Genomic DNA, 21405 nt, shown 5'->3' with positions numbered 1-21405 from the left:
TTATAAAAAATATATTAAATCATGTAAGATATTTTTTGTTGTGTTTAAAATAATCAGTAATAAAAGATAAAATGAAAAAAAAAAAGTAAACTAACCAATAAGTAAGAACATTTTAATCATAAATTCCAAAATTTCATTTATCTTAAATACTTTTTTTAAATTATAAGTTAATTTTTTGAAATTTACTAAATAAAAATAAATAGTATTTTAAAATTTTCGTTATCTATAAAAACAATCAAATATGAACACACACTGAGAGTTGTAGAAATTAATGTCAAATTTAACAATTACGTGTATAATGGGTCTATTAAAATGTTTTTTTTTTCAACATTTCATATAATAAAATAATAAATTATAAATTTATATTAACATTATAATTTTTAATGACATTTCTAAATTAAATTATATTAAAATTTATAGTTTTTAATAAAAAATTATCATACAAAAAATTATTATGCAAGCTTATTTGGTTTAAAAATTATTTTCTGTTTTTTATTTTTAATTATAAATTTCACCACCTTAATTTTAGGTTGCTTTATATTTTATAAAAATTGTATAGAAACAATAAAAAGGGGAAAGAAATTATTTTGAATGTTTATTATATAAATATTTTTAAACATTAAATGTTACAAAAATAATGTGATAGTTTTGTAATTAAAATTAACAACGAGAAATTAAAAAAAAAAAATATTAATCCAGTCTCTTAATTTTTTTAATACATGTCCAAGAGTCTTATAAAAAGAACTAAATGCATTGTAATAAGATTATACTTTAATGCAGACGGTTGAGTTTAAATGTTTTAAAATAATATTTTTATTAGTTCCTTAAATTTGATATTAAAAAGTGAAGTTAATAATTATATTTTGCAATAAAAGAATATTATTTATGAATTTATTAATTTGTGCAGTTAAAAGAAGGGGTAGAAAGAGGAGTGAAAAGCACGAGGAAAGAAGGAGCGTGTGAAAGAAAGGGAAGAGATGAAGAGGGTATCCAATGATTGTTGAGAGATTGCGTGTCTGGTTAAGAAGACACAAAGTGACACGCACGGGTGCAATCATGGGACCACGTGGCACAACATGACATGCCTCTGCACGTGAATTCCAATGTGTTCCCCACGTGACTCCCTTCCCTCTGTCCCCCGTCCCTTTTATGGATGCCCCCTTCCATCTTCACTTCTCAACCATTTTTAAAAATCCTAACCATCCCTATTTTATTTGTCGTCAAATAAATATATTATTTCATCCACATTTTTTTTAATAATTTATTATAATAAATGTTGCCCAAAATAAAATTACGAAATTTTTAATATTTTTATTATAACAAAATTTCACCAAAGTTTTCACGAAAAAGAAAATTAGGTTGCCTTTTGTGAAATTGACCTTAAGACTCAAGTTTTTTCAACCATATAATTTTAGAGGGTAAGTACATGTTCGGTAAATAGTTAGAACTCAATTTCTATTATTGTGACACATGTTTCAAATTTAAAATATAACATGTCTTAATTATATTTAATGATTTAATATTAGTCATATCAACTCAACTTTACCTAAGTTTAATATTCAATAACATTAAAAATGAAATTACGAAGCACATCAATAACCAAAAGGAAATTACTGTCCCACAGTTGGTTTCACAAAAATTTACAAATTAGTATTGAAAAAAGGTGAAATATGGGGGACAAAAGTTATATGCTGTCATTTTCCAAATAAGTAAACATCACTTCATTAAACTGAATCAAATGATACACATTGTAACTCAACAAAACAATGTCAATCACTGCGCAAGAGGTGCACAAAAGTTAAAGAAAGCTCACCCTTTTTTCTCTTCTTTAACTAGTTGTGAAAATATAATATTATTGAATTAATGAAGCGACCAGCCACAAGTTCATATTCACTTGCAAAATGGAGAGGATCTATGAGTATATTTACTTGATTTATCTGTATTACATATTTCCCCTTATGGGACTATAATCTTGTGCTTACATCGCTTTCATCCTTAATTTTCTCTCCTCCTATCTTTCTTATATGGATTTGAATCAAATTATTTATGGAGTTGAATTTGGAGTGGCTTACAATCACATCATGGATGATGAAACGGCAATGATGGGGACTTTGCATGAACTTTATGTGAGTGTTCCCCCCTGGTCCTGGGGTCCTCACACTCTAATTTCAAGTGTCACCCACCAAATCTTTCATGGATCTTTTGGAAGTGTCAATTCTCGTGCTTCTCGGCACGCCCTTTCTTTTCATTCTACAGACCTTATTTTATATTATTACCAAAGGTTCATCTTTATTTTCCTTGTCCTTTTCCTTATCTTCAACTTCTCCCCATCCTTTTCCTCTTTCCAACACTATTTTCCCTTTTCAATTTCGATAAATAAAGTCTCTCACTGCTTAATTTGTTTATAATAAACACAGAGGTGTATTATTATTATCTAATCATATTTTTAAACTGATACAAAAATCAATCGCATAAGCCAGCAATTCAATTGTTCAAACATAATTAAATCACACTCAACTTATGAAAGGAGTAAAATTGGACTATACTAAAATTTAAAAAGCACATGTTATATTATATAAAATGTATTTATAGCAAAAAAATTACTTTTATACGAGAGTTAGAGAATAAAATATTTAAATTGTATAATAATTTTTTAAAAAATCACGTAGTTTTTTAAATGATCCTATAATTAAAAAACTAACTATTTATATATAATTAGTACCGTCCAAATATATATAAACTATGATTAATATTTTTACATCAAGCTCAATTAATGCAAATCTTTTGCATGTTACTACTCGTATTAATCAATCAAATCGTTATCACCGACCCTATTTATGAAAAATAATTTGTATTGACTTTAATCAAACAATTAAACGGTGCTTTCCTTTATTAATCATAGGTATAATCTGCCCCATTACTGATGACAAGTTTAACTCGATTGAGCGTTGGTTTTGAAATTTTGACTTGTATGTATGATAAGTTGGCTTCGTTGAATTTATATTCGTTGGTAACAGATACTTCAACCCATCGAAAAACTAAGAAATTAGGTTACAATGGGATAATTGCAATTTATGAACAGCATTGAATTGTGAACGATGTCAATTGATCACTACTGGTAACCGGGTAGACATGTTTTTATTTTCGACAACATCGAAAACAGCAGTTAGAGGAATCATTACGTTTTTTTTTAAACATTGATATGGATTGTAAAACATTACATTTGTTACTTTGAATTTTGAATGTATAAAAAGTGAATTAAAAAAAAGAAGGATTCATAAGGTGGAAAAAAGTTATAAAGTTTAAAGGTGTTAAATTTTAATACATTGTTTGCATACAAAAAAAACATATTACTGTATTATTTGATAAATAAACAAATTAACCCTTACAAAATGACATGCAGTAAAAAATTCATAAATAATAAATTTTACTAAAATTATCATGTTTAAAATATATAAATTAAATTATATGAAAGTTTTTGATTTTTAATAAAATTGATTATATATAAATTTTTAGTATGTTCGTATTATACGGTTAGAAAAATCGTTTAAAAAAAATATATAAGATGTTAAATTTATTAAATGGTTTGAAAACATATTGTAAGCTAATAGTATATTTGAATAAAATTTGTAAATGTGTAATAATTTAACTGAAAAATAATTAAACTAAAAAAAACAGCCGAAAAGTGATTGATACACGTTTAACCATGCATCATGAAAGGGTTTTTTTTTCTCGACAAATGGTTATTTTAAAATGGTAAATAATAATAATAATAATTTAGTTGATAGTTAATCAATACAAAAATTTGGATAAAATTTTTATAAAAAAATTTCGATTAAATTATCACTTTGTGTTGTTTTTGTAAATTTTAATTTAGAATTTTTTAATTTAAATTATAAATATATATATATATATATCAGTTAAATAAAATTATCATAAACAGTATTTTTTTTTACAAATATTTAACATTGTATATTGGCTGTAACTTAAATTTAAAATCACAAACTAAACTAAATAATATTACATAAATATTTACAAAGTGATAAACTTTGATTCTGATATACAAGTCCACGTGTTTAATGATAGTAGAGTTGAGTAGTGTTTGATGTGATTTTGAATCCAATTATAATTTTCAAAAAAATTAAAAAAATTTCATTGGAATGTACTAAAATTTATAAATTATAGTCTAAATATGTTTTTAATATGATTAATAAAATAATATGAAGAATATCAACATTAATTGGCTTTTAATTTTGAATAAAAATAAACAAAAACATTTTTTATAAAAAGTATCTATTATATATAAGTACAAAAGTATAAATATATTTTTAATAAAAATAAATTTTTAGATGTTTCAAATTGAATTTAAAGATTAATATTACAAAATTTTAAGATGATATTTTAATATAAGTTAACATAAATTTCATTTTTATTATGATTTTCATATGTTTCAGTTTTTCATTAGTTACGCTCGTGCGTAATTAGAATTATTCTTACATGTCAATGCTTATTAGTTCAAGTATTGACGATGAGTTAAGTTTCTTAAAGGGAAAGATTTTAATTCAAATTTGATTAAAATATATTAAAAGATTTTTATTTATTTTCCAATTAGTTAAAATTTAATATAATTTGTGAATATTTAAGGCATGAGAAAGAAAAAAATGTATTGTTTATATTGAAATTTTTGTAGAGTATTTTATAAGTATAATTTTAATTCATTATTAATGTAAAAAAATGTTATAGTTTTAATAAGTTAAAATATATCATAGATATTATTTTAAATTGATTACTATAAAAATTAATAATTTTGGTTAATATAGTAATTTGCAATTTAAATAATAAAATAATTTTGTATACACTTAATTTATTTCAAATTATATTTTTCTATTTTTTTATTGTATGCATTATCTTATGTAAAAATCAGTGTTGCTTTTCCTCTTAAAAAAATAAAATAAAAATCAGTGTATAATTTGTCTGTATCTATAAAATAACTGAAAAGAATGATATTCTTGTGGCCCTTGAAAATCCACTACAGTGAATGAAATCCACGCGCCGCTGCCAGTGGTGTGGTTGAAGTGTACTGTTTTGCCTCGTGATTTGGGGTTAGCATGCTTTTCAAAATCCATGTCAAACGGGCCCCACACCACTCACAAAATCCGGTATGAGCCCCATCTTTGCATGATTCATTCTGTCTATTCCTAAGTACTACAGTTTGTATTTTTATATATAAAATAAGTAATTATTAGCAACAACTTTTTATCAGCAGATTTATTATTTTATTTTAAAAATGAATTTAAATATATAAAAATAATTTTTTTATTATATTAAATTATATGATTATATTTTATTATAATAAAATATTTAAATTCTCAAATTTAATTATCACGTTAATATTTTTTATGATTTATAATTCATTAAAAATTGTAAATCTATGTCTATCTTATTACCAACTCAATGAGCACAGCTTCTAATTTTATATTTTTTTTATAGAAATTAATTAATTATTAGAGCTAGTTTAAAATTTATTGTTAGCACTTATTTAATAACATTAAAATATTTGTTAAACAATTAAAAATATAAAAATATAATTTTTAATATATTTATTATTTATCATCTTTAAATTTTAAGTCTGAATTTAAGAAACAAATAATAACAACGATTTATAAATATAATATTATATTTCTATAAATAATAATGTATTTTTCCAGTAAAAAAATGTTTAGATGTCAAATTCAATCTTAAAAATTAAAATTAATAAAAAGTTAATTTATTAATCATACTAGTTAACTGTGCTATAAAATTTTAATGAAAATAAATTTATTTAAATACATTATATTTTAAAAATAAAGTTGCATATCTTAATTATAATTCAAACGTGGAATCACTCATAGTCTCCATGATGAGGTGATGATGATTCCAAGCATATCACGTGAAACAAATGGACTTCATCAAACTCTTCCTCTTTCTGGTCAAAATTCTAAGCGAAAAAGCAGCTGTTTTCATCAACAGAACTAGTTAAAGCTAATTAAGCCCTCGCCTAATCAGTTACTATAATCTCTAACACTGATTATCTACATTGGTTAAAGTTGCAGCCATGAAACTAACCATAGTTAAAATGTAACCTAACTTGGACTTGAAGAATCCAAACGCATATATACTATACATATGTATTATATTAAAATGCCTAGAATAGCCATTTAAGTCATGATTGAGCCAATTTGTCACTCTGACCCAAGTCATTATTAACTCTGTATCCATGCACTATATTTTTCTCTCTCTCTCTCTATATATATATATTTAGTTCCATCCATCAGTTTCCCCACACTGCCAAAAAGCCAAAGGCTGTTACTCACACTGCCACCAAAGACTAGCCATTTTGCTGTGTCCAAACCCGGGAAAGTTGTTAAGAGGAGAAGCAAACACACAACACACATTGGTGGTTGGTTCTTCTCAGATAGAGGAAAAGAGAAATGGGCGAAAAGGATGACATGTTGGGGTTGAGTTTGAGTTTGAGTTTGGGAGTGAATCAACCTCCTCCTTTGAAGGTCAATCACATGCAGAACCCTCAACAAACGGTTCCCACAAATCATAACAGGACTTCCTGGGCTGATTTGTTTCAGTTACCAGGTGCGAGGTTCTTGTTCCTTCAATCATTTCTATTATCTGCTCTCTAGATATTCTCTCAATTTCTTCTTGTTCCTATTTTCTTATCACCAATTTTCCTTATCTCTTCACCCTCCATTTTTTCAAACAACTAAAATAATGAAAATGGAAACAAAAAATCAACATTTCTTTCTTTAACTTTAATTATTTTTCTTTCATGTCAAACCCGTATCCCTTTTCCTTTGAAAGTTGAATCCTTTGTTGAATACCTAAATCATGCAATCAATAGCCCAATTCAGATCCAGCTTTTCTACCCTTTGCATCTCATCATCTTCTTACTTCTTGTGTACACATGTTCAATCGGTTATACCCAATTAAAAATTTATCATTTTAAATTTATTATTCTAAAAAACGTGTAATATTCATGAAATTTTAAGTAATTTCTCTATACACATTTTTCATTTCTAAATCCAAACAAGTGCAAACACCATTTGTACAGAAATACCCTCCGCCATCCTCTTTAATTACACAGAATGCCACTCCAGTTGTAAAACTCACATGCAACTTCATGTGGCAGATCGGAGCTCCGACATGATCCGAGGAATTGATGTCAATTCAGCGCCGTCGATGGCGGCGGATTGCGACGACGACAACGGCGTTTCCTCGCCGAACAGCGCGGTGTCGAGCGTCAGCGGTGGCAAGCGGAGCGAGAGAGACGACGACAATGCTGCCGCCGCCGCCGAGAGAACGTCGTGCTCGCGGGGGAGTGACGATGAAGACGGCGGTGGCGGCGACGCAGGGCGGAAGAAGCTGCGTCTGACGAAGGAACAATCCATGGTGTTGGAAGAAACGTTCAAGGAGCATAATACGCTGAATCCGGTGAGCACTGTATTTGTGTGAAATAATTGCATGTGTAAGGGTAATTTTGGGATTTCATAATTATATATATTTGTTATTTTCGATATTAGAAACGAAAGCAAGCTCTGGCAGAAGAGTTGAATTTGAAGCCTAGACAAGTTGAAGTGTGGTTTCAGAACAGAAGAGCAAGGTGAGGTCAAGGATTTTTTTTTAATAAAAAAATTATTAATATAGTATTTAAATTATTTGTTGACTTCATATCATATGGTCTTTTTCTTGGGTTGTAACGTTCCTGGTGTTACCTGAATTGGCACATGTTTTATGATATGTTGAAGCCTAACTGAAGTGTGTTAAACATAAACTATAAAATATTTGAAAATTGTCATAGTAGTGGATAGTTTTTAAATTACTATATTATTGGTGTAGAGAAAACCAGTTATTTTCGGTTTCACAAATTTCAGGTGTTAAAGTTTTAAATGAGGGATTGGAATTAATTGTCTCCTGCCTTAGCTTGTCTCTCAGTTAAAAACTGACCCGATATTAAAAAATAGCATTTTTATGTTTGTTATTTTTTTAAGTATTATTCTTTAATTGGAGGTACAAGGTATGTATGAGTTCTTGAATGACATGTACATGTAGGGTGGTTTTGTGGTTCCTTGTCAGTGTTAATTATGATTCTAACTTTCGAACTGTTGAATGCAATCAAAGCAACCTTAACATAACGTAAACAATAAATGATGGTTTTGACTGTCCAGAGTGAACAATGACCCAATTATGTGACAAAAATCTGACGTTATTGATAGTTATCTGACGAAAAGTAATAAAAATGAACGGGGGTGTAAAATATGGAAGACATGGATAGGAACACAAATATAATTAAGCAGTGACGAATTTGCAAGTCAAAGTTTGACATATGGATTTTTCATGCGATGTGGCAAATGGTATACAATGGTTGATGTGTGATTCTGTTGTTATTTGGGGTATTCGTGTTGTTGTAAGTTCTATAGACATTATAGTTTGATCACAAAAGATAATGAACTCTAATCTAATGATTTTAGTTCAATTAACACAGGACCAAGTTGAAGCAGACAGAAGTGGATTGTGAATACTTAAAGAGATGTTGTGAGAATTTAACTGAAGAAAATAGAAGGTTGCAAAAGGAAGTCCAAGAGCTAAGGGCATTGAAATTATCCCCCCACCTTTACATGCATATGAACCCTCCTACCACTCTTACGATATGCCCTTCTTGTGAGCGTGCTGTCTCAGCCGCATCCTCCTCCTCTGCCACCGTTCACTCGGCGCAGCCGCCGAGTAATCGCAATTTGATGGGTGCAAACATCCGGCGGCGGGTGCCGGTCAACCCATGGCCGTTTGAAGGTTCAATTCCTCGCCCATAATTGAAGGGCAATTTGATATTAATGAGAATGGTGTCAAGACATTTTAGTTACTAGACAGATATGCATGGAATGTGGATAAAAAGAACCAAAAAAATTTCAAATGGAACACTGATTTGTGGTTAATTTGGACTCAAGGATATGAGTTTGGTTATCTCTTCAGTGAAGAATTGTTCTATTTTTTTGTGTCTGGCATACGTTCTAGTCAACTTTAGGATTTGTGGAGGGTAGATATGTTCCCAGTGGGGTATGGTTTTATATGCTGAATAGAACAAGCATTTATTAGTTTTGACTTTAAAAAGGAGAGGGAAGAGAATCCTAATGTGATGTTCTCAATATATTGGGATACCATTTCCTAAGGAAAAGGTGGGACAAGGGTTTAACATGAAGGAAGGATTATGATTTATCAATTAGAGATTTTTGTCTACCTTTGCATGTATTCCACAGCAATACAGATATGTAAATAAGAAATAATAATCTTTCCTTCAGATTACCATGAAGGAATAATAGTTTTACCTATCTATGAACAATTTAATTTGCCTTTCTAATTAAGGGATTTTCTTGAAGGAATGATGGGATCTCTCAATTAGAAATTGTTTTCTCCAACTGCAAATGCACTAACTCAGATTTAATAATATATTGCGTCAGATCTTTTTAGTGTTTGACTTTGTATTAAAATTAGTTTATGATCATTACTGCGAGGATGCAAAGAAGGGTGTGGCTACCCACTAACACCAACACTAATGGTTATATCACGTGATTTTGGAAGTTGAAGTTTTAAAAAGGAAGTATTAAAAAATCTCAGTAAAAAATAACATGCCAGAAGCCCAAGATTGCATTTTTTGGATCATTGAGCGACCGTCCCTTTTAACTGTTTATTCATGTTTATTAAGATTTTAGTATGGGGCTCCATTCATGAGTGAGGGAGAGAGCCTATTAGTGTGAATTTATCCTTTCTTATAATGAAATATGTATGGTCATAATGATTTTGTTTAAATTCAGTAGGGTTTATTTATATATAATTATATGGTTAAAATTATAGATTTTTATTTAATATAACAACATGATGACAATCACTTTGCCAAATTCAAACTCTACCCGACAAATAGTTTTTACTGGAATTGTACTATGATGTGCAAGATACCAATCATTGACTTAGTTTTCTATCTCTCTGTTCGGTTTCCTTTTTACAGTGTTTTGGTCAAGAGTTTACAGTTGTGAACTTGTTTTAATGTAAGAAAAATATCCTTGTTTTGTAGATTGCTGATGTGATGTAATTACCTTAGCAAATCAAAAGTAGTGTTAGGCAGAAATTTAAATTTATTTTGTTTATTTATGCATTGTTGACAGTGCCAAGGTAAGACCTTTGAACCAGTTTCTAATATTTGTCAGTCAATGGTATTTTAAATTCGGATTTGGATCCTATTTAGTTACACAAAAATTAGACATTCATATATAGATTCTCTCTAGTTTGCACAAATATTAGACATTCATTTTTTTTTGTTTAAGCAAATTAAACAAAAATGATGCAAATTATTAAAAAAATTTGCTTAAGCGAATTTAAGTTTGCTTAAACGAATCTACTGCCATGTAGCATGTCGGTCTTACAAAAGTTAAGTAATGAGAGACGAAAGACGAGCCTTGACCTAGAGTCTCAAACTTTGCCAAAGTTGATTTGTTCAATGGTGAAGTTAAGAAGTATTTGTATGGAGAAGAGAGGTTCAATGGAGAGCCTCTACTTTTTTCCTGCGAGATACATTCAGAGAGAAAAATGATGAGTATATTCTGGCATTCATCCATGATGAGAAGGAATGAAAATAGAGTAGTAAATTGTGAATTCCATGAATTTGAAGCTTGAAGCTTCTATTAAGTTTCCTTTGAGGGTTCCTTATTGGTTCCATTGAACTTTTACTGGGTTATTTTTAAATTTGGGATAGTTTTATTGAGTGAAGAGGTTTTGAGGACTAGCTTGTAGTTTTTGAGTGTAGTCAGTAATGAAGCTGAGCTTGTATTTACTTGTTCTTTCACTTTATGTGCATGTAAATATTGGAAAAGAAAGGGTATATATATCAACTACTACTACCCTTTTTGAAACATATTCATATTAGCACAATTTGTGTCATTTTTTTTTGTAAATTCTATTTCGCTTAAGAAAAAAAATTGTATGTCCTATTTCCACACAAATTGGAGACAATTCAGATCCTCCAAATTTATACATAGAAAAAATTATAACTTTTAGAAAAAATGCTTTTGGTAAATTTTTTAATTTACATTTTTAATTATTAATTAAATTTTATTAAAAATTAAAAAGAATATAATGACCGACATAACTTTTAGATATGTAAACATTAATTTAAGCATTTAAAAGTAATAAATCTTTTATATTTATTATTTTAAATATTTTAACTCAACACTATAGACTTATATTAATATTCTTTTAAAAATATTTTATTAACTCAATATTTAGAGTTAAATTTAAACACTTAAAAATAATAAATGTTTATCGTAGAAAAACATATTTATTATATTAAAGTTATAAAAGTGTGATTAATATCTTTCTAATAAAAAATTTACCATTATTAGGCAGGTCGAATTTACTACTTCAGGATATTTAATAAAAGCATTTACATGTAGCATGGTGTGCATGGTCATCAGGCTAGAAATTGTTGCGTGCAATTGCTACTATAATCACTTCGGGCATGAGCGGCTCACAAGATAATGATGTCCATCTTTGGTTTGCTCACTTCAAATACTGCCCCATCAACATCCCACACCAAATAAATGCCCATTTATCACCTAATTCCCTGTTCTCCCAAAGTTCTTCAACACAATTTAAGTCAATGTAGCAGTAACACAATTTAAAGCATATATGTTTGATCTTCAACACACGCAATTTAATAGGAGTTCCAACTTTTACAGTAAAAATAGTGTCAACTTTCTGAGATAATGGGTCTACACATTCAAGCATAATATACTTGGGTTGGGCTTGAGATGGCCCAACCTTTCCCAAACCTCAAAAAAATTCCTAAATAAAGAAAGTGAAAAAAATCAAGGTAAGGGTAACTCTGTAATTAAAAAAGGTAGTGATTGAAAATAACACTTCCGAATGTTGTTGGGCAATTACAATTACCTTAAATATTTTATCTTCCATGTTTGTCCTAGGATGCACTTTTCCTTGTCCTCAAAGTCTTCCTTTCTTCATTGCATTTCCCATCTCACACAAAACCCATTCACAAATCTGAGGAGTGGAGAGACACACCACTACTCATCAATGGCAGATTCAAGCCCTTACACCAAACCCCATTTCCCACTTTCTGAGTTCAGCTCACGGATCCAACCAAAACCCATCAACCAAGGTAAGTCTTGTTCTGGTTTCCTCTTAAAATCTTTGTTCTTGGCACTGTTTGTCATTGTTCTTCCACTTTTTCCTTCACAAGCTCCTGACTTTGTGAGCCAAACAATACTCAACAAGTTCTGGGAGCTTCTTCACCTTCTCTTCATTGGCATTGCTGTGGCCTATGGTTTGTTTAGTAGAAGAAATGTAGAACTTGAATCACACGTAGAAACTCACTCTAGTTCTGATGCTTCACCTAATTATGTGTCCAAAATGTTTCCTGCTTCCACTATTTTTGGTGATGGGTGTGAAAATCCATGTGGATTTGATGAGAAGAGGATGGTGCATTGTTGGAATCCTCAGTACTTTGAGGGAGAGTCCAATGGAGGTACTGTTGGTGTTTTTGATGAACAGTACAAACCCCAATTGCCAAGTTCTGAAGGTAATTTTGGTTATTCCTCAGTTAGTAGTGATGGAAATAGAACCAATGTGGTTCAAGCTTGGAATTCTGAGTACTATCAAAGTGAGCCAGTGGTGGTTGTAGCTCAACCAAATTACTCCACTGGTGAATGTGGCGAGGTTGTTGATTATAAGCCTCTAGGACTACCGGTTCGCAGTTTAAGATCGGTTGCAAGAGAAGTGGATAGTGCTAAATACACCAATGAGAGTGATTCCAGTTCTGGTTCAAGGGGTTCTTCTAGGGGCTCAGATAAGAGCAGAGGTAGGGACTTTGGGGATTTGGGTCATTCCAATTTGGAGAACAAAATGAATCCTGCTGCTGCTGGTGGATCGGCTTCCCCAATTCCCTGGCGTTCAAGGAATAGAAGGATGGAAAGGGGGAATAGACATGGCAATGTTACCCGTCCTTCACATTTTAGGCCTCTTTCAGTTGATGAAGCTAAACTTGAAGCACTCAGTTCGAGGTCTTTACAGTCAACATCTTTCTCTTCCCAAACCAATATGTATTCTTCGTTGGATTCAATTTCATCAGATAATATGAACTTTCATGAGGAAGAAATAAGACCAAAGGAAGCTTCCTATGTGGCTGCTTCAGAGAAAATTAATATTCAAGAAGATGTGGGACAGAAGACTTCCTATGTGCCTGTTACAGATAATATGAATTTCCAAGAAGAAGATATGGGATCAAGGAAGACTTCCTATGTGCCTGCTTCTGAAAATACAAGTTTTCAAGAGATAGATTTGGGAAAGAAGAGTTTCCAGGGTTCTTCATCAAGAAATAGAAGGATCGCAAGTAAAGGAAAATTTGCTGCTGCTTCTTTTCCCTCACATTTCAGGCCAATGTCAGTTGATGAAACTCAGTTTGAATCACTTGGTTCAAAGTCTTTCCAGTTTTTGGGATCTTTCTCTTCCCACATGAGAATGTATTCTTCCTTGGATTCAATTTCGTCTGATATGGACTTCCAAGAGGAAGATATGGGGCCAAAGAAAACTTCCCACATGCAAACTTCAGAAAATATGAATTTCCAGGAGGAAGATATGGGACACAGGAAAACTTCTTACGTGCATGAATCTGAAAATGTGAATTTCCAGGAGGATGATGTGGAACAAAAGAAAACTTCTTATGAGCCTGCTTCAGAAAATATGGATTTCCAAGAGGTGGATTTGGGAAAGAAGATTTCTCAGGTGTCATCTTCAAGAAATGGAATAATGGAATCAAAAGGAAAATATGCTGGCGTTTCTCATTCTTCGCCCTTCAGGACAATTCCAGTTGATGAAACTCAATTTGAGTCACTCAGCTCACGGTCTTTCCAGTCTATGGGATCTTTTTCATCTCAGTCGAGTATATGTTCTTCCTTAGACTCTGTTTTGTCAGAGAATGTGAACTCGCTGAAGGAAGATTTAGGGGAAAAGAAGAGCTCGCACGGATCTTCTTCAAGTTCACCATCACCTTTGGCTAGAAAGAATAGGGAAGCTTCATTGCAATCATTTCAGGCTCGTGGATATAGTATTGGATCCATGTTCCAGGATGACTTAAAGAGTAGTCTGAATGATGAGTTGAGGGGTTTAAATGAGATTGGAGTTGAGGATCCCTCTGGCAATAAAGAGTCAAGGTTGCATGTTTTGCAGTCAGACTCAGAAAAGCCTGCAAGGCTAGCAAAAGCTCCATCAAGGGGAAAATCGGTTAGAACAAGAAAAGCCAGTGAACTGACATCAGGGACAATGAGAATAGGAGAAACATCTAGCAAACAACTTGATGAAAAGGTTGAAAAGAAGTCTAATAATGTTGATTTGGGATTGAGAAAAGATAAAATGAAAAATGGAGAACCAAACATTCTACTGAAAGGAGTCAGTAAGAAAACTCTGGATTCTTATAGCCCTAAGCCTGAGATTAAATTTTCCAATCATCGTAAGGGAGATAAACTAGAACCATCCAAGAATTTGTCTAAGCAAGACTCAGATATCGAGCTTGAGAATAATCGGGTGAGCTCAGATGAAGATGAGGTGCCTGCATATGTCAATGATTCAGAACTGGATTCTGAGGTGGATAAGAAAGCTAGTGAATTTATAGCCAAGTTCAAAGCTCAAATCAGGCTTCAGAAAATGGGATCTACTGATAGATCAAAAGAGCAAAAGACCATTGGAAACAAGATTAGGTGATTTGTTAACTACTGTACTCCAATGGTTTCTAACCCGGTGAATATGGAGTTCACCAAAGGTCTCAATATTATGTTTCATTGAAATTTCTTCATTTTAGGAGATTTGATTTTCTATTTATGCCTGTTGTGTAACTGACAAAGTTCAAATTCTATTATTTTTTAGCAGCAGGCCTTTCACTTTTTATTTTCATATATTTCTTTTGGTGCCACTGTTTCCTTCTCAAGTTAAAATTCCCCATTTGATTTTTCTTGTCTCTGCAGTGATGCAAGGTATTACTAGAAGTGTATAGATAGATGGATAGATACATAAACGTGTCTTTTGAGATTAGTTTCTTGAGTAAGGGGCCTAATATTGTAACTTTTGAGCAGTCTCTCTCCAGCTAACTGATTACAATCATGTAGTTGTCGCTCTTTTGAACTGTTGATTTCCTTATTATCTAGATAGAGATAAAACCAATCGTGTGCCTTCAGTTAACAACTTATGCTTTTTGGAAAGTTGGTCTCTGACATCTTATTGAAGTTTCTATGATCAAGTGCTATTAATGGACTTGTGCATTGTTTATACTTAAGGTGCAAATGTAGAGTTAATCTTATATGAGGGGCTGTGTTAGAGCTATAGCGTTCATTGTCTTTAATTTAGTTTAGAATATTTACTCTTGCTCAGCAAGGAGATAGATTTGGCAATGAAAGTGTGTTGCTTTGCATGGCTTACACGATTATCAATAGCAGATTGGATTCAATTAGGTGCGGAGGCTGTTAGGTTTAAGGGTTCCCTTCTGGGCTCTATTAGGATTTGCAAGCAGTTTGGTCTTGCATTAATTTGTTTTAATTTGCAGGATTAAATTAGTAACCATTTGACTTGCATATGGTTTATCTGCCATTTAGGACCTGTATGGGAGAAAGAGGAAGTACAGCAAAGGGGAGAGATGGAAAAACCATTTATTCCAAACAACACTTAGAAGATTAGCATATTGCGTGTTGCTTGGATGGAAAAGCCAAGATTCACCGGTAGAATTATTAATAAAATGAGTGAACTCATTCATTGGTTTGAGTTCTTCAAAAATATTTTTAGTCTACAGTAATATTTTTTTTTCATAAAAAGAAGTTGATAATTACTTAATAAATAATATTAAGAAGAGTCAATCATTTTTTCGCATAAAATTTCCTTATCCTATCACGACTTCCTCTTTTCTCATAAAAAAGACTTCATATGTCCTTTACTCGTTATATTAATTAACTTTATTTTTTCTTTCCTTCCCTTCATTTGTACTTTCACATCACTAAACTTTTTCTTTTGTCTTTATATTTATTGGTAAAACGCTTGCGTTAAAATTAAAAATAGTAGATAGTAGAAGTAAAAATTGCCCTTAACATCTGATATCTATTTAGGAAAGATCACCAAGCATGTCCATTAGAAAGTTTTCAAACTAAAGTTAATACAATCTCACTAAAGATTAATAATGTCTCAAAAAATAAACGAATTGACTTTTATTTTTATGAAATAGTGGTTAAACAAGATTAATTACAATAATTTAATAAATAAATTTACATTAAAAAAATCGAAAGATAAACTTCATATAATTATGATAGCATTTTTTTTTATTAATTTTAAGAGTTTCATCATAAAATTTGTTTTAGGCTTAAGTAAGTATTGGCTTGACTCTGATAATGGTTAAGTTAATAAGGTCAAAGTTTTTTAAATACGAGTCATTTTACATGCAATGTTTTCCTTCAGTTATGTAAATCATTCAAAAGTTAGTTCTTGTTTGGTGATCCTTGTTTAACTCAGAAGAAAAAAATTTACTCGTAATTAACATCAAGGGAAAAAAATTATCGATTTTTTACCCCGAAACAATCAAGTTTAGGAAATTCTCTCTCCTCCCCTCCCCTTTTTACTTGGAATTTAGGGAAGATAAGGCTACGTCGGAATGATATATTAAGTATTAACGATTATAATTGATATTTAGGCTTGTTTGTTTCTCAGAACTCAGTTCAATTACTTTACAAGGCAGGTTATGTGAGAAGTAAAAGTTTTCAATTATGTGACAACGGAGTTACATTTTAATCCTGTCAAAGTTCTAAATTTATGTGTGAAAATCTAATCCTGTACATATTTATAATTTTGAAATGAATTGAAATTTTGTAGTTTGGAGTACATATCAGAACTTATTAAAATATAATATATAAATGCAAATTAATGTTATAATCAACAGATAGCTGACTCCCTTAATGGTTTGAAAGACTACACAATCATAGGCCTGAACATATCCAGAAGTATTAACTTAACCTTCTCTTTCTTTTTTTTTATTTTGTCAAAACTTGACCTTAAAAAAAAAAAAAGTATCAACTTAACATTTGCACATGATACACAACGAATTTTCTTCTTTCATTGATTTGCAAACAAGAGATAAATCATACACACATGCTAGCTGACTCTGCATATACAATCTAGTACAAGTGTAGCCATATAGTTATCCATATATAGTGGACATTACTATCCTAACAGAACCAAAAGCTGATATACATGCATTTCACCATTCGGGTAAAAAACCGCATTGTGATATTGAAGACATAACTCATTAAACGTCATCCTCCGGTGCCACGTGATAAACAGGATTCTCTTCTGCGCTGGCGTTAGCATGATACTGGCCATATAGTGCATAAACTCCGACCATAATAGCACAAAGAACCACAAATCTCACCCATGCTTCCTGATGTAGCTGTAAATAGAAGTTCATAATTATTAACTAGTTTTGGTGTATAAATAATCAACTATAACGTTTTCAAAGAAAGTATTATTTTGGCCAAGTTTTCAAAAAGGAGAAATGGAGCATACCTGGGCAAATAAGAACATGTTAAAAAAGATGCAGATATTTGGCAGAAGAGGGACCCCAGGGCAAGAGAACCCCTGTGCATCTCCATAAGCCTGAAAAAAAAAATGATAGAACAGAATGGGATTAGTGAAAGAAATTAATATCAAAATGCAGCAAGCTTGTCAATTTCACAAGTTTTAATACGATCTGTGATGAAGTCCGAGAAGCAGAGTCGTTGACCTTGAGATTGCTTTTCCGTTTCGTGTATTTGACACATACAACCCTCATTGTGTTCTTCATTTGTTGTATGATCCAGGAAAAGAGGGCAACAAAAAATTTCAGATTACTTTTCCTCCTCTATGACAACATTCAATTAAAACTCTCTTACAGTCACTTCAATTGGTATTTATACCTTGTCCAACCAAGAACCAAATTGAAATTTTTAACATGTTCATGATACAACCATTATCCATAGATATACATTATTACTAACATATTTATTAAGTAAAGCATTTTGACGTAGCCTAGTCAACATGCAATTAATAAAATATAAAATAACACTCACCTGGCGGAAAACAAGAGCAGCAGAAGCACCAAGTGCAATAACTATAGCTAGACTCAGAAAAATAGGCGAACCATCATAACGGTACGAGAGCCCAGCAGCAAATCCACAAACAGCAACAACAACGAGGCAAATGACACCTTCCCGCTTAGCTGAAAATGAAACTTGACTGTTTGTCTTATCTTTCCAGCGAAGTACAACAACGCATGCTGAGACAACTGAATAGCCAGTCTGAAATAAGTGAATAACACTATCAATCATAAAGTATACTTTTGTCATGTCACATGATACGGTATTATTCCCTAAATGGAAAGTACAATTCACATTATCTGAACCCTGTTAAAAACCATTGTAATATTACAATTGGATTAATGTATCCAACACCCACTGAGCAAGAAATCTCCCACCTTTTCATAAGTTGCGAACATGTTTCATGCCAATCTATATCAGACATACTATTTTCATACAAAATAGACAGATACATTTTGTTGGGAACTCCAGTACCATGAAAATAGAAATCAACTCTTACCAGTGTACCAACAGAAAGAATGTGAGAGAGCACATGCACATTCAATAGCCCAGCCAAAACACTGGCAACAAAGCCAACCCAGACCTGAGAATGAATAGGGGTGTGGCGTTTGGAGTGAACTTTAGCAAATATTGAGGGTAGTAAACCATCCCTGCCAAGCCCAAGATATAATCGGGACTGCTCATCAGAAACATCACACATGTACATTAGCACATGTCACAAGGCACATCAATCATGTCCTAATTGAGAAGTAATTCACCTGAACGTAAAGACCAACAAGGAGTGTTGTTGTAAGTCCAGCAACAGCACCAATGCTAATCAGAACAGAAACAAATTTTAATCCCTTAGACGTAAAAGCTTCAGCCAGAGGAGCTTCTTCTCCTAGAAACATGTACGGAACCATTCCAGTAAGCACTAAGCATACTCCGATGTACAATACAATACATACTAAGAGGCTTCCGATTATGCCTATGGGCAAATCCCTCTGAAATGTCAGAAACAAGAAAGATAAAAAGAAAAATATGGTGAACTAATTTGTGAGAATAGAGAGAGGAAAAAAGCTTAGAACTGAAGCATGAATGTAAATTAGCCACAGCAGATGAATATTACTGTGAGATAAACAGATGTATAAGTTTTAAAAAAATTGAATCAATAACTATGCTACTAACTACAACTAGACATGAATAGTCACTATTTACTTCCAACATAATTAATGGCAAAGTACCCACAACAGACTATGGCATCAGACAAAAGATACATAAATCCAAATAGATAACATATATGAGAGGCAAATTAATAAACCATGGGAGCAATCTGAACATGACATACCTGCGGTCTCTTAGATTCTTCAGCAGAATTGGCAACTGCATCAAATCCAACATATGCAAAGAAGACTACAGTAGCTCCTGTAAATATGGCTTTTAAACCATTGGGAGCAAAGGGAGACCAGTTGGAAACATCAACCTCAAAAGCTCCAGCAAAAATGACGACAATAACAATGATTACCTGCAACAAACATTAGAATAACTGGTGATCCTGTCTCAGATAAAATCTAGCATTAACGCAATGCTTAATATTAAGCATGTGGTAACCGGTACGATGGAAAGGAACCTTGGTCACTGTCATTAAAGAATTCACAATTGATGATTCTTGAACACCTTGACAGAGAATTAGAGTGAGAAGAATGAGGAGAATTGGAGCTAAGATATTGATGGAGAGCACATCTCCGACATTTTCGCCATGTCCAATCCATTTTGGAATATTATCTTTGAAAACAGGGAAAAGTTCAAGAATATTTATTAGATAGCTTGCTAAGCTTCTTGCTATACTAGCTGCCCCAATATGATAGTCAAGCATTAATTGACCAAAAACAAGAAAAGCTGTTAGTTCATTAAAAGCTGTATACGAATATAAGTATGCTCCTCCAACAACAGCAGGAAATCGAGAAGCCAGCTCAGCATAACAGAGTGCGTTTATAACACACGATGCTCCAGCAAGCACAAAACTTATTGTTACTCCTGCATCACAGACACAAACCAAGAATGAGCTACCAAGTTTGGAATAGTAACTGGAAAATATCCATCACATGTCAAACCCTAGAGTAGTAGAGCAGATAGTATATTACGTGCCAGCAACAGCTAATTCAAACTTTTGAAATTGGGATAATTCTGTTCCATTTTAATACAATATTTTGTTTCTTAATTTGATATTAATTTCATACGTTATGCCCTTTCTTGTAATGTTCAAAATTTTTCCCATCCTCTTGTCAGTGTCATATTGCATTCATGTTTGAAGGTGTGTTTAGGTTCAATTCTCCACCTCCCCTAATAAAATAACATAAAATTCTTACAAGTAAGATTTGGTGCTGAAATTACCATCACCAATCAATTTAGTCCAAAAAAAATAAAAGATACCATCATTTTATTCTCTAAAATTAAAATATTGGTCATTTTAATTCATATTTTATAATTTCACTAACTAACTAAACTGATACTCAAGTCAGAGATTAAAATGAACGTTATTTAATAATTTCTGAAACTAAACTTTAATAACTAGTAAATCACTCCTTTCTTTAACATATTTTCAACAAACAGCAATAATAATTTAAATAAATAAATTTCAACAACGCTTTTGAAATAAAGTTGAGGTATACCAGGTCCGGCGTCGCGGGCGACAGTGCCGGTGACGACGAAGATGCCGGCACCGATGGAGGCGCCGATCCCGAGGAGGAGAAGATCGATGACGCCAAGGCGTCGGGAGAGTCCTCGGTCGGAGTTGTCGCGCGCTGCCTTCTCCGCCGGCGAGACGAGGCGTTTTGATCGAAGCGCCGATGACCAGAAGCCCATAGTTTAGAAGAAGAAAATTGAAGTCAAATTGGAAAAAAACAAAATGACTAGAGATTTATAGATTTTGGATTGGGTGCAGTCACTGCTACGTCCATAAATGTTTGTGAGAATCGGAAAGAGAAAGATTGAATGAAGATTGAAGAATAGTCAGAATATAGATAACAAGGACGTTCAATTGAAGAAACAACAGTACTAATAAAAAATAATTATTAATAATAAAATTTTAATTATATATATTATTATTTTTTAATATAATATATATTTTTTTAATAAAAAAGTTGTTATTTTTTAGATATTTAACTATTATGAGCTTAGCAAAATCGATTTTTGGTTGGTCGAAAATAATGGA

The 21405-nt window shown here is 31.8% G+C and overlaps 3 protein-coding genes across 5 annotated transcripts; 2 read left to right on the top strand and 1 right to left on the bottom strand.

The window, feature by feature from the left end:
* The first annotated feature begins 6408 nt into the window (after positions 1 to 6408).
* LOC113863046 (homeobox-leucine zipper protein HAT3-like) lies at positions 6409 to 9087 on the top strand. Its single transcript, XM_027496428.1, has 4 exons — positions 6409 to 6627; positions 7181 to 7482; positions 7572 to 7651; positions 8534 to 9087. Exons 1-4 carry the CDS (start codon positions 6471 to 6473, stop codon positions 8856 to 8858), a joined length of 864 nt encoding a protein of 287 aa, XP_027352229.1. The 5' UTR covers positions 6409 to 6470; the 3' UTR covers positions 8859 to 9087.
* Positions 9088 to 12126: 3039 nt separating this feature from the next.
* On the top strand, positions 12127 to 14808 carry LOC113862520. Its single transcript, XM_027495602.1, has one exon. It carries the CDS (start codon positions 12127 to 12129, stop codon positions 14806 to 14808), a length of 2682 nt encoding a protein of 893 aa, XP_027351403.1.
* Positions 14809 to 17065: 2257 nt separating this feature from the next.
* LOC113862636 (cationic amino acid transporter 9, chloroplastic) lies at positions 17066 to 21237 on the bottom strand. Of its 3 annotated transcripts, XM_027495725.1 has the most exons (9): positions 20864 to 21237; positions 19822 to 20228; positions 19540 to 19716; positions 18971 to 19195; positions 18712 to 18888; positions 18186 to 18413; positions 17861 to 17914; positions 17644 to 17733; positions 17225 to 17527 (listed from the first exon to the last, which is right to left on the bottom strand). In XM_027495725.1, exons 1-9 carry the CDS (start codon positions 21054 to 21056, stop codon positions 17387 to 17389), a joined length of 1692 nt encoding a protein of 563 aa, XP_027351526.1. In that variant the 5' UTR covers positions 21057 to 21237; the 3' UTR covers positions 17225 to 17386. The 3 variants fall into 3 exon arrangements, with proteins under 3 accessions (XP_027351527.1, XP_027351526.1, XP_027351528.1); XM_027495726.1 differs by lacking the exon at positions 17861 to 17914 and having other exon boundaries at positions 17066 to 17527; XM_027495727.1 differs by lacking the exon at positions 17861 to 17914 and having other exon boundaries at positions 18180 to 18413.
* Positions 21238 to 21405: the final 168 nt, after the last annotated feature.

Source organism: Abrus precatorius, unplaced genomic scaffold (assembly GCF_003935025.1).
Source record: "Abrus precatorius isolate BTA unplaced genomic scaffold, Abrus_2018 Scaffold3, whole genome shotgun sequence".
NCBI lineage: Eukaryota > Viridiplantae > Streptophyta > Magnoliopsida > Fabales > Fabaceae > Abrus > Abrus precatorius.
Note: the sequence above shows the minus strand (reverse complement) of the source record. Positions and strands in the feature narration are given on the sequence as shown.